General features: G+C 38.0%; 1 protein-coding gene across 3 annotated transcripts in view; it reads left to right on the forward strand.

The window, feature by feature from the left end:
• Positions 1-2,153: 2,153 nt before the first annotated feature.
• Positions 2,154-15,678, forward strand: part of zcchc14 (zinc finger, CCHC domain containing 14) — a 41,565-nt gene continuing 28,040 nt past the window's right edge. For all 3 annotated transcript variants that reach the window (XR_010893879.1, XM_067379054.1, XM_067379052.1), the window contains exons 1-2: positions 2,154-3,497; positions 9,954-10,080. Coding sequence is in view for 2 of the 3 variants with exons in the window: in XM_067379054.1 (XP_067235155.1) it covers positions 2,856-3,497; positions 9,954-10,080 (769 nt within the window). In the remaining variant the exon portion in view is untranslated. The remainder of the gene's footprint in view (positions 3,498-9,953; positions 10,081-15,678) is intronic.

Consider the following 15,678-nt stretch of genomic DNA (forward strand, 5'->3'; position numbering starts at 1 on the left):
GCCAATCCGCGCATGTCTCTCACAAGGAACGTCATGGCAGTGATTGACAATTAGATACCTAAACATCAAATAGGGGTGTAATTTTTAATTTAGTGTCATAGTATCATTTTCTCTACTTTGTGGGCCAATTCATCAGACAACAGAAGGTCAAGCTAGCCGCAACAAAAATAGTGGTGCACACTATTTATTAAGATAATTACGGTAATCAGCAGGAAAAGCAAAGAGGCACGCTTTCGTGAGTCTTTGTTTCTTCTCTCTACTATGGAGTTGGCTAGTGAATGGGATGCAATTCACAATTCACATTCTATTCGTGGCCCTATGTACTCAAGTATTTGAGTTGATTTAACATGCTCATCCTAATATAACCCCCCCCCCCCCACACACACACGTTTTTTACATCGTTTACGCGATGATCGCGTCAATGATTGGCTGATGTTTTTAAGGCCCTACCTCATGCACAGATTATGTATATTAATGTTATTCCTTTCAGTGACCTAATAAATAGTCTCTTTTAGTATTAGTTAGTAATTTACAATTAGTAAAGACAGTTTCAAGAAATATTGCAAAAAACATCCTCTTTAGCACCTTTAATTTGTATCAGGTTCATTTCTACATCTAAACATGGTGTGAACTGTTTTAATGTTTTTTGTTTTTTTTTCTTTTGAGTTGTACTGGATTTATATATTTCCAAAGCTTTCAATTTGAACACCTATCATCTTTGCTTGAACACAAAAAAGCTTTCAAAGTTCAGTCACAAAGTGAGAGCCAACTGCTCCCTCTAGTGTTCATTTATAATCAACAGTTTCATTTGCCAGCACTGTACATTAGGTTATACTAAAGTTTAATCTTCTACATTTGTATTTGATCATAACAATCTTCTACATTTGTATTTGATTATAACAATTTACCAATAGGGTCTTCTCATATTCTGTCAGTGGTTCTAAATTAGATGCCATAAACTAAAAATGAAAAACATTTTTTACAGCATTTATTAATCTGTTAATGTTCATTTATAAATATACTATTATTCGTTGTTAATTTGTTGTCATATTGTAATGTATACAAATCAACATTAATGTTAATTTATAGAATCTGAAATGTTAAAAATGTAATCAGTGTATGTAGAAATTTAGGAATAACTAAAATCCAATCCTTTTCCTGGAGGCCCCACAACAAATACACATTTTGGGTTTCTCCCTTGATTTAACAACACTCCATTTTGGTCACTCCACTTGTCAGACCAGAGTTGCACCCATACATGTAAAACTTTTTTCTCTAGAGAAAGAATTAAGATGCATATTTTTAGAACATTTTGCATTTTAGTTTAAATTATTTAAATACAGCATCATTTAATTTATCACATCTCACAGAACCTTTGGAAATCCAATGAGGGCTCCTAGATGGCCGCAAATGAATTATCTACATAGAACAACTAGAGTATCCAGAGACACAATTATATTGTTTAATTCTCTGCCATTATCTGTGTATTAAACCTCATTCAATTTACAGAGTATTGAAAAATCACTAGTTGTGATTATAAGCCAGTGTATGAAGCAGTATTGTGTTCCAAAACTGAAACACAAAAATATAACAAACAAGGCGCCAGGGAAAAGAAAATATTAACCGTTACTATTTTGCTAGGTTGTATACAAAGAAAAACAGGACAGAGTGGAAAGTATTTAAGAAAATATAGTATCCATTAGACTAGGTGAGGATATATATACGACTTTTTGCTTGATGGAGCCCTGGGACAATTGGCGCCATCTTCGGGAAAGTTGACATCATTAAATGACAAAACCAGATATTTCCAATATATATGCCTAGTGGCTAGAAATGGCATACTTCAGAAAAGGGGTTTTCCTGTATTAAGACCACCACAGAAGTAAATGATATATTATTTTATCAATTTAAATAAATATACTTTATATAAAAAATTCAGTTAAGCATTTATGTTAAGTGAATGTACCCTATCTCTTTAAATAATACAATTTTACTGTCCACATCAAATCTGACTGCAGCCGCTTTAGAGATATAAGAGAATGGCGTTTTGGCCAATCATGGCGCAGAATGTTATTACTGACAACCTGTTCGTCCAATGAAAGTCAGCCGTGGGCGGGGTTTGCGTGAAGTTCGGGATAGTGAACTACACTCTGTTTTCCTTACTCGACTTCACGACAGGATAATGATAGGCAACGAAAGCGCTGATTAATTCACTCGCGTGAAGTGCAAACAAAAGCAGTGACACGTTTTTCTAAAATATAAAAAAACAGTTCTTCAGCGTCCGACGAAGGAATATATACGGATATACTGACGTCCATTCGACCAGTGAAACTGTTAAAATTGGGGAGTTTTCCACACAAAATGTTTATTGCCCGACGAGGGTTCCTTTGCGCGTGCACAGCAATGCCGATAATTTCATCTGGACAAATCGGTCTAACGGATACTATAACATCTGAAAGAAATGTGCTTATTTTATAATGTGTCCTGGAGTCTATTGAATAACTGGCTGACGTGGGGATCACGCAGGGGGGCTGGCCGAAAAAGGAGAGACACAGGCGGGCAGAGGGGCTACGCCGTGGCGCGTCTGGGATTACAGTAAACACTATTTGTTTCTTCAATAACTTGATAGGGTTTGACGAGATAATGCAAAAGCTGGCATATAAAACGCGAAGGAAACCATGTAGCATGTCTTGTTGTTGGGGTTCTGAGACGCTCAGACTGACCACTGCCTATAAGTTCATGGATGTTTACGTCAGTGAATGATTTGGAAGTTTGTAAAGTTCGTAAAAGCCATCGATCACTGCTGTATGAACTTTGTTTTTAATACCTGACGCATTTTATGAGTGCTGTCTAAGATGGTTGAGAACAGATGCTTTGTTCAGAGAGAGGAGGTTTACCGCTGGTTCTCCGTGTTGAGTTCGGCGCAGAGGGCTGAGTTCTTCTGCGGCCTTTTGGACCTATGCGTTCCCATTGAGCTACGGTTCCTCGGCTCGTGTTTGGAAGACCTAGCCCGAAAAGACTACCACTCCCTGAGGGATGCCGAAATCAAAGCCAACAACCCGGCTGACCTCGCCAACCTTACCAACATCACGGATGAGGTCGTGAGGAGCAAGCTGCTCGTCTCACTCGCGCTCCTCAGCTCGGACAACCGCGTAGCGGCTGGAGTTTTGTTTCGCACCCTCACTCACATCGACACCATCATTAATAACTACGGACTTCAGCTTAACGATGGCCAGACGGGAGAGCAGTTTTTGCTCCTCTTCACCATGGCTTCGAACCATCCCGCCTTTAGTTTTCATCAAAAGCAGGTGCTGAGGCAAGAGTTGACGCAGATCCAGGAGATCCTACAGGTGACAGTTGGTGAGGCGTCGTCGACGTCACACGGGGGCGGGGCCTGCGCTGCTGCGCTTCCAAACGTGAGCGCGACCCCGACCTTCCCTTCCTACATCACCGCTTCCACCTTCAACTCCTGCCAGGCCGGATGTCCGTGCTGCAAGGTGGGAAGCATGTAATGTAATGAAATTCGCCCTGCATATTTTCCTCACATTAATTTTATAGATCTTATGGTGAACCAATCATCCATGCAACTGTTTCATTTTAGAAAAAAAAAAATATTTACTCAATATGTCTCAATTTCATCTCCCAGCGAAAACAACTGAAGCTGATGATGTATGAAGGATTTCTCCAATCATTCAGCCAATCAGCAACCGATGCATCGAACCGATACCCGCCTTACATTTTTCTTTTTTGATAATTTGTTACACTTGAATTTACATCACAATACGGAAGAAAATGTATGCCACTACTTCCGTTTCATTGCGACTTCCAAACCTGTGTAACTGACTTTCATCCTTATAACACAAAAGGAAATGTTTTGCTGAATGTCATAAAGTAAATGGGTCACAATGTTGACTAATTAATTGATTGATGATCTAAATAAATATATTTTTTAAAGCCCCGCCCTCTTTTAGAAGAGGGCGGAGCTTTAATAGCTTTCACTCTGGTTGCTCAACAACAACAAAGCTGGAGAATCTCACGCAGCCAAAATGACGATTGTCAATAACGGTGTTCAGCCTTACATTGTTCAAACCGGAGTTGGTCACCGATGGAGAGACTCAGGAAGAAGTTACAACTTTTAGAATGAAACTGGACATTTCTGAATGGTTAGTGGATACATTTATGTAGTTGCTGTGGAGTTAATTCAACTCATCAACTAGCATGTGCCGCCATGTTAATCTTTTGTGCAAATCCAGCATTGAATTGAACCTTGTTTGTGAAGCAGTCCAGCGTAAAATGACGACATGTCAACAACACTCTACTACAACAACTCTTCCTCTTCTCTAAAGCAGCCCAACATGGCCTCAGCCCCTTTGGTACATGTTCCCGGAGGCAGGGTTTATGTAAATTTTGGGGTTTGTGATGCCACCAACCCAGGAAGAAGCTTGTTGTAGTCCTTAAACAGAAAATTCTTTAAAAGAAAATATCTCCCTTTGCATTGAACTTTGAGCGTCGTAATTTTGCAGATATTGTTTATGCTCAAACAGCGACATTACACACTAACTAAAGCTAAAAATGTGAAATAATAATCAACCACCCCTTTAAGGTGGAGTTTGTAAATGTATGCTGAATAATGTTAGTGTGGTTAATTTAGCCTATAACTAATTTCTTATAGGGCAGACATTTTTATCCAAAGCAGCAGGGACTATTCCCTTAGAGCAACCTGGGGTTAAGTGTCTCAGTTCAACAATGCTGATGGTTCATAGAACCCCTTTTGGGGTTTGAACCCGCAACCTTTTGCTTACTAGCCTCAATTTTTACACCAAACTAGGCCAAATACCCCAAGATATACAGGTCAGACCTGATTTATTCAACAGTATCTATGGGGAACACCAAGAGCAACAATAATGAACTGGGGTCATCTGGCTAAGACAAACAATTCAGCCATGAGATCTCACACAGCTCACTACAAAGGAGTGTTTACTGTCTTGAATCTCCTCTCCTGGGGGTTCCAAGTCCAGGAGTGAGCTCAACGAATCAATGTCTTTACAATTACGTAACACTCATACTTACACTTTCTTAAACCCAGCGTGTAATGTAATATCGCAAATGTATAATTATGTTGTAACTCAAAAATGTCAGCTTGGTGAGTCAACAAACAGGCTTTGAAAACAGTGACAGAAGCAGCAAAACCCTTTCATTATAGAATATGATATTATACAGCAGTTCCAGAATAAATAGATGTAAAAATGACATTATATGTGCTGACATGATGCACACATGGTTCTGAAGAGTATTGCATAGCAGCTGCTATGGAATATCTGTTTTTCCCTCTTATTAAATCCACACCACAAGACTGTCTGTCTTTATGACATCTTGTTGTCTTCATGTCTTCTTTCTTGACATGTCTAAATGCCTCCACAGCACCTTCAGTGTGGGACTGAGATACAAACTTTGTTTATGTGATATTGGTTTCTGTAATAACTACAATGAAAACGCTAAAAATGCATGTTGACAAAATGTGATATGAAACACTTCCTGATGTATATTGAGTCTCTCATTGGCGTATCCCAGTGTTGTCAGATCTAAATGTCTCCACTGGAGTGTTATCTGTGCTGACATGGGCTCATGAGACACACATGCAGCCAAAACCTGAGCTTCAGCGGGTGTAGTGGGAAAGTACCCTGTGAAGGCAGAGAAGGCGGTTCTATTTAGTGATTTGTTGGTTTTGGCTTTCATGAACCGAAGCTCAGCACATTTCTCCACGCTTAAATCAGCCCTCTGTGTAACTCTCCTGTGATTCATCAGGAAGCACAGACTGCACGCTTGTTCAAGAGACCTCTATACTAGCCTAAACAACAACAGAAACGCATGCTCTTGTCTCGAGCATCTTTTTGTGATACTTTTGATTGTAATTGCCACATTTATTTGAATGATAGCACTGTTTAAAGAGGCTGTGGAATCCAAATTGGGCTCATTTTTAAAGTTTTTAAAGCAACAGAAGCACCAATAGACCTTAGTCAGGGTAGCACCATATATAATGTTTGACAGAAATGAAAACGAGGCTTTGAGGGATAGAAGTACAGTTTGTGCAATGGAATGCACTGAAGTTTAACAACATGCCAGTTGTTCAGCTGACAAACAAGAAACACTGTCAGTAGACAAATACTACACAAGAACATTTTGAAAGTTGTGAGTTTTGAAATCTACATGATTTAGGATCTATAGAGTACATACCATTGTAAAGACTGTTGTATGTGACCCTGAAGACTGAAGTAATGGTTGCTGACAGCTTTGCCATCACAGGAATTAATTAGCTTGAAATATATTAAAATAGAAAACAGTTATATGATATATGATATCAGACTATTTAAATTAACCATAGTAAAAACATAACAACAAACATAACAATTGCTGAAATGAACTGTATATTTAAAAAAAAATTAAATAAATAAATTAAAAAAGATATTTGGCCTTGGTAAGCATCAGAGATTCCTTTCAAAAACTTAGGAAGTCTTACTGACCCCAAACTTGTATTTCACCCTAAATTCTTTCAGTCTTTCAGATTGTGAAATTAAAAGGAGTAGTGAAGGCCATATCATGGTGACTTTAAATTGCCGCAGAAACAATATTGTAGGATTTTTACACCAAACACAGCTATTCAAATACAAACCGAAGTCTGGAAATGTTGGGACATTTTTTCAATTTGAAGAAAAAATAAAAACTAAAAGACTTTCAAATCACATGAGCCACTATTTTATTCACAATAGAACATAGATAACATAACAAATGTTTAAAGAGAGAAATTATACACTTTTATCCACTAAATGGGCTCATTCCAAATTTGATGCCTGCTACAGGTCTCAAAAAAGTTGGCAACAAATGGCTGAAAAGCAAGAAATTTTGAAAAGATTCAGCTGGGAAACATCTAACAACTAATTAAGTTAATTGATATCAGGTCTGTGACATGATTAGCTATCAAAGGGATGTCTTAGAGAGGCAGAGTCTCTCAGAAGTAAAGATAGGCAGAGGCTCTCCACTCTGTGATAGAGTGCGTAAAAAGATTGTGGGATACTTTAAAAACAATGTTCCTCAATGTCAAATCGCAAAGGCTTTGCAAATTTCATTATCTACAGTGCAGAACATCATCAAAAGATTCTGAGAAACTGGAGAAATCTCTGTGCGTAAAGGACAAAGCCGAAGACCTTTATTTGATGCCCGCGGTATTTAGCACTCAACGGCATGTGTCGATGACATTACTAAATGGGCCCAGGAATATTTCCAGAAACCACTGTCGGTAAACAATCCGCGTGCCATCTGCAGATGCCAATTAAAGCTATATCATGCAAAAAGGAAGCCATATGTGAACATGGTCCGTCGTGTCCTGTGGGCCAAGGCTCATTTAAAATGTACTGTTTCAAAGTGGAAAAGTGTTCTATGGTCAGAAAAGTCTAAATTTGACATTCTTGTTGGAAATCACGGACGCTGTGTCCTCTGGGCTAAAGAGGAGGGAGACCTTCCAACGTGTTATCAATGTTCAGTTCAAAAGCCAGTATCTCTGATGGTATGGGGGTGCATACGTGCATACGGTATGGGCAGTTTTGGAAAGAAGAGGAGATGCTACACCATGGTAAACATGCCCCGTCCTAACTTTTTTGAGACCTGTAGCAGGCATCAAATTTGAAATGAGCTCATTTAGTGGATAAAAGTGTAAATAAAATGTCTCCCTTTAAACATTTATGTTATCTATGTTCTATAGACCCCTTAAAAGTTTGTAAACATTGCAACATTTCCTGGTGGGCGGGGCTTAGCTGGAGGCACAAAGAGACGCGGGACTCAATGTTGACAAGCCTAAGCTAGCATGTTTTAGGAGGGATTTATTAAACATAGATGCAGAACAAGGTTCAGAACTGTCCGAATATGTACAGTCACTGACTCTGCGGGACATTACTTTCGGGTGGTTCGGGGAATTTTGTCAAGGCTTATTGTCTAATGTAACCTAACACTGGGCTAACTATGATTATGGCTAGTAATGTGGATTATTTTAAGAGACCATTCAAAGGATGGCACACACATCTATCGCTGTATGTTTGTTTAACATTTAAGCTAGCTAGTGCGCTGAAAGTTGGCGACTTTTTACCTATAAAACAGAAACTTGCTGATTTGGAGTAGATAAAACCAACACACCATTACATATGCATCGATTATTTTACCTGATATGAAGCGTGCACTGCAAACACGAGCATTATTTATGATCGTCTCCGTCCAGTCTGTACGTTCAGTCCTGTTCCTTCTATTCTGGCAGCCAAAAACACAACAAGACGACATTTTAAAGTCAAAACCTCAAACTTTTAGCGCGCCTGCTATGAGTTCTTATTTATGTTTTGCCTCCAGCTAGAGTGGTGACGTCACATTGACGTTGTCGATTAAGGGGTCTATTGTGAATAAAATATTGGCTCATGTGATTTGAAAAACGTTTGGTTTTCATTTTATTCAAATTTAAAAAACGTCTTTTTCAAAAAATTCTGGTTGTAATCCTTAGTAATAATAAAGGCTAATTCACTTTTTGTCCATCGCCTTGCTCTTCTTTGTCTGCTATGGACAGATTAACTCAGCCGTACTTTTCAAAGGACTACTTTCCTTTGTCTTATGATCCACACTTCAGCTGAGTCTTTAACAGAAGAGCATGTTTTTCAAAGAGAGGAAGAGAGGAACAGAGATTTGGCAGCATGGGATGTGGATGTGGCAGCAGTGGACTGTACGGCAGTCCTAATTGGTTTCAGAGCTGCCTTTTACTAGCTGCTGTGCTTAGCATATTTGGTACCGGCCTCCTACTCTGCTTTAGCAAGCTGGAAGATGTAACCTCAGAACAGGAAGGGGGAGGAGCTGAAATATTGAACTATTGACTCTGCCAATCAGAATAGGTTGTGGGCTTGTAATCTGATCATCTAAAAAAGCAAAGCTACAATGGGAAATATTTGCATTTATATGTTTTTTTTTTTTTTTTTTTTTTTTTTTGCATTTATATGTTTTATTTTTAATTCTTAGATGTTCTGCTCAGAAGTAATGACATAATGGCACATGTGCTTTGAGTTGGCTTGATTAACAGGATGAGTAATTATAGAACAGTCATGTACTACCAGGAAGTCCATGACTCACTTTTTAGTCAGTTGTGTGAAGATGTTAGCCAACAACAAAGTAACAAAACTGTTTAGCAACATAGAGTAAAAAAAAAGTTAACGACTTTATTTCTTATAATTGCAACTTTATATCTTTTAAAGGGTTAGTTCACCCAAAAATGAAAATTCTGTCATTAATTACTCACCCTCATGTTGTTCCACACCCGTAAGACCTTTGTTCATCTTCGGAACACAAATTCAGAAATCACGTGACTTTGGCAGTTTGATACGTGTACGCTCCGAACCACTGATTCGAAACAAAAGATTTGTAAAGCTTCGAAGCTTAATGAAGCAGTGTTTTGAAATCACCCATCACTAGGTATTGTTGAATAAAGATGTTATTTTGTTTTTTTGGTGCACAAAAAGTATTCTCGTTGCTTCATAACATTAAGGTTGAACCAATGTAGTCACATGAATGTTTTAAATACGTTTTTAGTAGTTTCCTGTGCGTCTGAAGGTTTTAATTATCTTGTTGGCAATGCAGGCCTCACTGAGCCATCAGATTTGATCAGAAATATCTTAATATGTGTTCTGAAGATGAACGAAGGTCTTACGGGTGTGGAATGACATGAGGGAGAGTCATTAATGACAGAATTTTCATTTTTGGGTGAACTAACCCTTTAACCAATAGTAAATCCAAATGGAGTGAACAAAAGAAGCAGGCCGTCAAAGTGAATTAAATAAGACCCAACCACCCAAGTGTGATCGCTCTGACAGGACAATACGCCTGTCCATGTTTAGTTCTGACCTATGTTTAACCTTTGACTTCTTTTTCAGACTGTGCAACGGGAGGTCACAGGAGGTCAGACGGATGAAGGCTTAGGTCCTGAGATCGTGCCGCCAAGTCCGTCGCTCTTGTGTCAGGAAATGCCACTCAAAGTCCACGTCCGAAAACCCAGCAAAGGTGAGTTCCACAACTTTAGATGCAATCAAATCCACAAATGCACTCCACAATGTTGTTGGAACAAGAATGCACAGGCTGAAATCTTTTAAACCAAAGTTTCATTCATGTGAGACAGCTGGTGGAAAATATTGTCTCCCCTCCCTGCAGGCCTGTTCCAACAAAGGAGGATAAATGAATCTGAGTGACAGTTAGTTTGCAGAAAGAGATAAGTTTTAGGTGGTAATCCAGGATCTGGTATATCTAGCCAGTAGCCGGTTTTTGACCTGAAGTTGTTAGTGTTTTTATTTGACCAGCCAAGAACAACCATGAGTGGAACTCTTGCGATGTCCAAATGTAGTAGACAGAAGTTTATTTTTTGTATCCTTTGTGCTATTATATGGAGCCCACATGACATCCAGGAAAAAAATATGTAAATCGTGGCCATGGATTAACAATTCGTTCCCAAAATGTCAGCACATTTTACTAATTCAGTCCCTCATTTTAAGTAAATTGAGCGCATTATATAATAATTTGTTCCTTCGTTTTACTGAATTGTGCTTATTTTTATCTGTATTAGTTTTAGTTTTAGTACAACTTATTTCAGTTAGGCTACATTTCTTCATTTTCATTTAATTTTTAAAAGTTTTTTATCTGTTATTTATATTTTATTTTATTACCAAAAAGGATTTTTAATGGTTTTAGTTAACAATAACAACACTGGTTTTCAAAGCATATAGGAGTTTTGTCAACTGCATTACATATTATATTTTGCCACTGAATCTGTTGTTAAAAAACACTTTGCACACATGTTCTGTTTACGGTTTCTAAAAAAAAAATGCATTTATTTTAAAACCGTAAACAGAACATGTGTGCAAAGTGTAATGTATCAACCATAATTACTAAATGTGTGGTCTTTTTATTCAGTTAACACATCTCAAATACTTGGGTCGCTGACTTAAGGCAATCCCTACAAGACAATTTACATACTTTTATCTTATTCCTCTCCCTAATCACATAATTAGATGGGTGAAGCTTTCGGCAGAAATCAAGCGTAGGATTTTGTTTTGCCAAGCTCAGCACCCTACACATGAAACAGCGGGTCTCAGATTGTATCAGGTGCACAAACAGTGCGCAAGTTGATACACACACACACACACAGATCTACAAAGACTAAATAAGCAGTATCTCACAGGCAAGAGTTCTGTTGTACTGAATATAGAAGTTAATATTAAATAATACTGAATTACTTACATTTCTGACAGAGTATGGACATATTGTTGTATTTTTAATTTTTATTTTTTTTTGCCTCACATTTTGGCCAAATGATAGAAAAAACTGAGCGCCCACATAGCTACAATAACCTTTAAAGGTGCAATCGAACGTTTTTTTTACAAGATGTAATATAAGTCTAAGGTGTCCCCTGAATGTGTCTATGAAGTTGCAGCTCAAAATACCCCATAGATTTTTTTAAATTAATTTTTTTAACTACCTATTTTGAGGCATAATTAGAAATGCGCCGATTCAGGCTTGGCCCCTTTAATTGCTCGCGCTCTCCGCCCCCTCCCAAGCTCTCAACTCTATCATTGCATAAACAAAGTTCACACAGCTAATATAACCCTCAAAATGGATCTTTACAAAGTGTTCGTCATGCTAATGCCTAAGTATGGTATTTATTTGGATGTTTACATTTGATTCTGAATTAGTTTGATAGTGCTCTGTGGCTAACTGCTAATGCTACAATGTTGGAGATATTTATAAAGAATGAAGTTGTGTTTATGAATTATACAGACTGCAAGTGTTTAAACATGAAAATAACGACAGTCTTGTCTCCGTGAATACAGTAATAAATGATGGTAACTTTAACCACATTTAACAGTACATTAGCAACATGCTAACAAAACATTTAGAAAGACAATTTACAAATATCACTAAAAATATCATGTTATCATGGATCATGTCAGTTATTATTGCTCCATCTGCCATTTTTCGCTGTTGTCCTTGCTTGCTTACCTAGTCTGATGATTCAGCTGTGCACATCCAGACGTTAATACTGGCTGTCCTTGTGTAATGCCTCAATCATGAGCTGGCATATGCAAATATTGGGGCGTACACCCCAACTGTTACGTAACAGTCGGTGTTATGTTGAGATTCGCCTGTTCTTCGGAGGTCTTTTAAACAAATGAGATTTATATAAGAAGGAGGAAACAATGGAGTTTGAGACTCACTGTATGTCTTTTCCATGTACTGAACTCTATGCCGAGATAAATTCAATTTTCAATTCGATGGCACCTTTAAAACCTGTAAGTTGATGAAAATGTAATGCCTCAGATGCTCTCGCTCTAATGACAGATGAAACACTTATGTCTGAAAATCTCAGAAATTTGCTGGTCAGAAATCTTGTAACTCCATTTGAGCTTGATTTCGGTTAAATTTAGTAATATAATGACACATATGTAAGTGTCTGGACATAATTATCCATAAGCCATAATATCAACTTTGACAACACAGTGTTTAATTATTTAAAAAAATTACATAGTTTTTTTTCCATTTCTTGAAAAGTACAGGTTTTGCTGATACAAGGTTTCTCCAATATAATTCATTTCCAGAGGTTTGGCATGCAAAGTTTTTCTGTTTTTTATTAAAACTGAAATGCAAGCTACATGAAATCCACTTATTATGAATTTCATATCTGGTTGAAGATTGAGCCTCGCTCATAAGGGTGTGCTTATCAGGTTTAATGGCTTCTTTAGCTGTAGTTATGAGATTTTTGATCATTTGGACTTTGGTGCACTCTGTGTGAACTTTTGGGTCTTATCGTGGACGGACTGTAAATACACATGGTTATGAGTCCCCAGAGTTTGCATTCTTAACTAGTGTAACTAAGAGAGTTTGCCTCATGTTTGAAGTAATATCTTGGTCAGGCACTTTTCTTATTTTAATCCTGAGGAGAATATTAGAGACACAGCCTACTATATCTTACATAGACTCACATGTCCATACAAGTTTTGCTGGGATGTGTGCTGTCATTTCTTGAATTACGCTCTGTTGTGAGCATAAGTGTACATTTTTGGTCCTATTTTGTCTCACTGTTGGCTCAGCAATGGCACTAGAGCCCAGTTGTTCAAAAGTAATCTGATCGTCCTTCAGCTATCGGATTGGATTAAATCTTGAAAATGAGTTGGTCAGAAGAAAAAAAAGGATTCTGAAATCGGATTAGGTCACGGAATCCAATCTTGGTTTTGATCTGGATCAAACCTTCAGTATGTGTTGGTCAAAACTTCTTTAGAAGGATTTGGATGACTTTGATCCAAAAAAATCAACATTATCCTGATCCCAGCAGAAAGGTGGTTTTTGGTGGAAATAATACAATTTATGTGTAGAATCATGCAGTATACCTATTTATTTATATTTTGATCTTAATTTTTGTTTAACTGTTGCAGCATGTCGTGCATATTCTCAGTTTATCTCAGTGTTTAACTCTTATATCATCAGCATAATATATTTCTAGATTTTTACATTTTCAAAAGAAAATGTCAGTGACGCTTGACCATGTAGAACCATGTGTGTGTGTGTGTGTATGTATATATATATATACATGCCTGAAGCTAAAATATATGGTCAGTTGTGTATATTCTTATGACCTGGGATCATATTGCTCCATTCATTGCATATCTATACCATAACATAATGGTAATGTCAGTTCAGGAAGGCTTTTGTGCTCTGCGGGTGTGCTGGAGGCACTGGTCATTCGAATCGAACAGAGCAGAGACAGACTTGTTTTGTCTGCTGGTAATTTAATGCTTCTCTGCTGCATTACCTCATGGCTTCACCGCATGCCTTCAGCACGAGCCGTAGCCATCCGTCAACACCGTCACACACACATGCGTTCAGTGACCAAACAAATCGCTAATGTTTCACAAGGCTTCATTTACAAATGTGAGAAATATTTATCGTCTTTAATTGAACATACTCAACTGTGATTCTGGATATTGACTTTGTTAAAACTTTTGAGGGTTAAATGTACAAGAGTCGGATCAAGACAGTCCAAATAGCTGTTCTTCACAGGATCTCACAATGATAACAAAGATATTTTCAGGATCCTTGGAAATTCCCAGAAGTTCTACCATGATCTGCTGTTTTGTTGTGTAATTTTGGGATGTGCTTGCGTCCATGACTCCAGATCTGCTTGTCCGTTCTTGTACGTTTGTCTGATTGTGGAGTTTTCATTGCGTCCGTACAGTATGTGTGTATTACAGCGTAATGCTTGCTGGGTAACTAGAGCTGTAAGAATGGGAGAATGCCTCGGATTAGCTGGCCTGGCATCAGGTATGCAGCAACTGCAAGCCCCTAGGGCATCTAAAGTATACAAAGCATAGAGAGTAAGGTATGTGTGTTGGGAGTGTATTAAAAAAGTATAGAAATGTGTGTGTTTGAGAGAGAGAGACAGAGAGAGATGTTTTAGGGTGGTGAACATGATTTCATCAAGTACAAGATGTTGCTGGATCACAATCTTTGTTGATCCTAGAACAACATTTCAATCAACCAGTCAGATTTCAGGGACAAGTTTACAGGCTAATTGTCAAGTTTAGGCGCACAACTAGGGTTATGACCTTCTGCACCATTCTTATGCACCTATCATTTCCCTCTAATTTTAGGGATAAGTTATGGGTAGGGTAAGATTTAGGGGTAGGGAAATGGTAAGAGCTAAATTTTCAGACAGCAATGTTGATCCAGGAACATGTCTTACTTGGCAAAATCACTGTGACCATTTTGGGATTGTCAAACATACCGGTACCTGTACCAGTAGGCTACTGATGCGTATATTTGGTACACGTTGCCTTTTAACGTTCTTGTTCGTGTTTGTTTGAATGGTCTCTGAGCGTCAAAGGTTTATATGTACAGTGTGTTTTTACAAGCGTTGAGCATTGGAGCCAATCCCAATCATATCCGTTGAGTGTGTGAACACAACAGATATGAACCCTTGTGTAATGCCTCGATCATGAGCTGGCATATGCAAATATTGGGGCGTACACCCCAACTGTTACGTAACAGTCGGTGTTATGTTGAGATTCGCCTGTTCTTCGGAGGTCTTTTAAACAAATGAGATTTATATAAGAAGGAGGAAACAATGGAGTTTGAGACTCACTGTATGTCATTTCCATGTACCGAACTCTTGTTATTCAACTATGCTGAGGTAAATTTAATTTTCAATTTGATGGCACCTTTAAAACCTGTAAGTTGATGAAAATGTAATGCCTCAGATGCTGTCACTCTAATGACAGATGAAACACTTATGTCTGAAATTCTCCGAAATTTGCTGGTCAGAAATCTTGTAACTCCATTTGAGCTTGATTTCGGTTAAATTTTGTTTAAAGTAAGACATGTTCCAATCCCAATCATATCTGTTGAGTGCGTGAACACAATGGCCAATCAGAGGTGCTAGTCATTAAATTAGTCAGAATCTGCTTAAAGGATTAGTTCACCCAAAAATTACAATTCTGTCATTTATTACTCACCCTCATGCTGTTCCACACCCGTAAGACCTTCGTTAATCTTCGGAACACAATATTTTAGTTGAAATCCAATGACTCAGTGAGGCCTCCATAGCCAGCAATGACA

This window comes from Chanodichthys erythropterus, chromosome 24 (assembly GCF_024489055.1).
Source record: "Chanodichthys erythropterus isolate Z2021 chromosome 24, ASM2448905v1, whole genome shotgun sequence".
Classification (NCBI taxonomy): Eukaryota; Metazoa; Chordata; class Actinopteri; order Cypriniformes; family Xenocyprididae; genus Chanodichthys; species Chanodichthys erythropterus.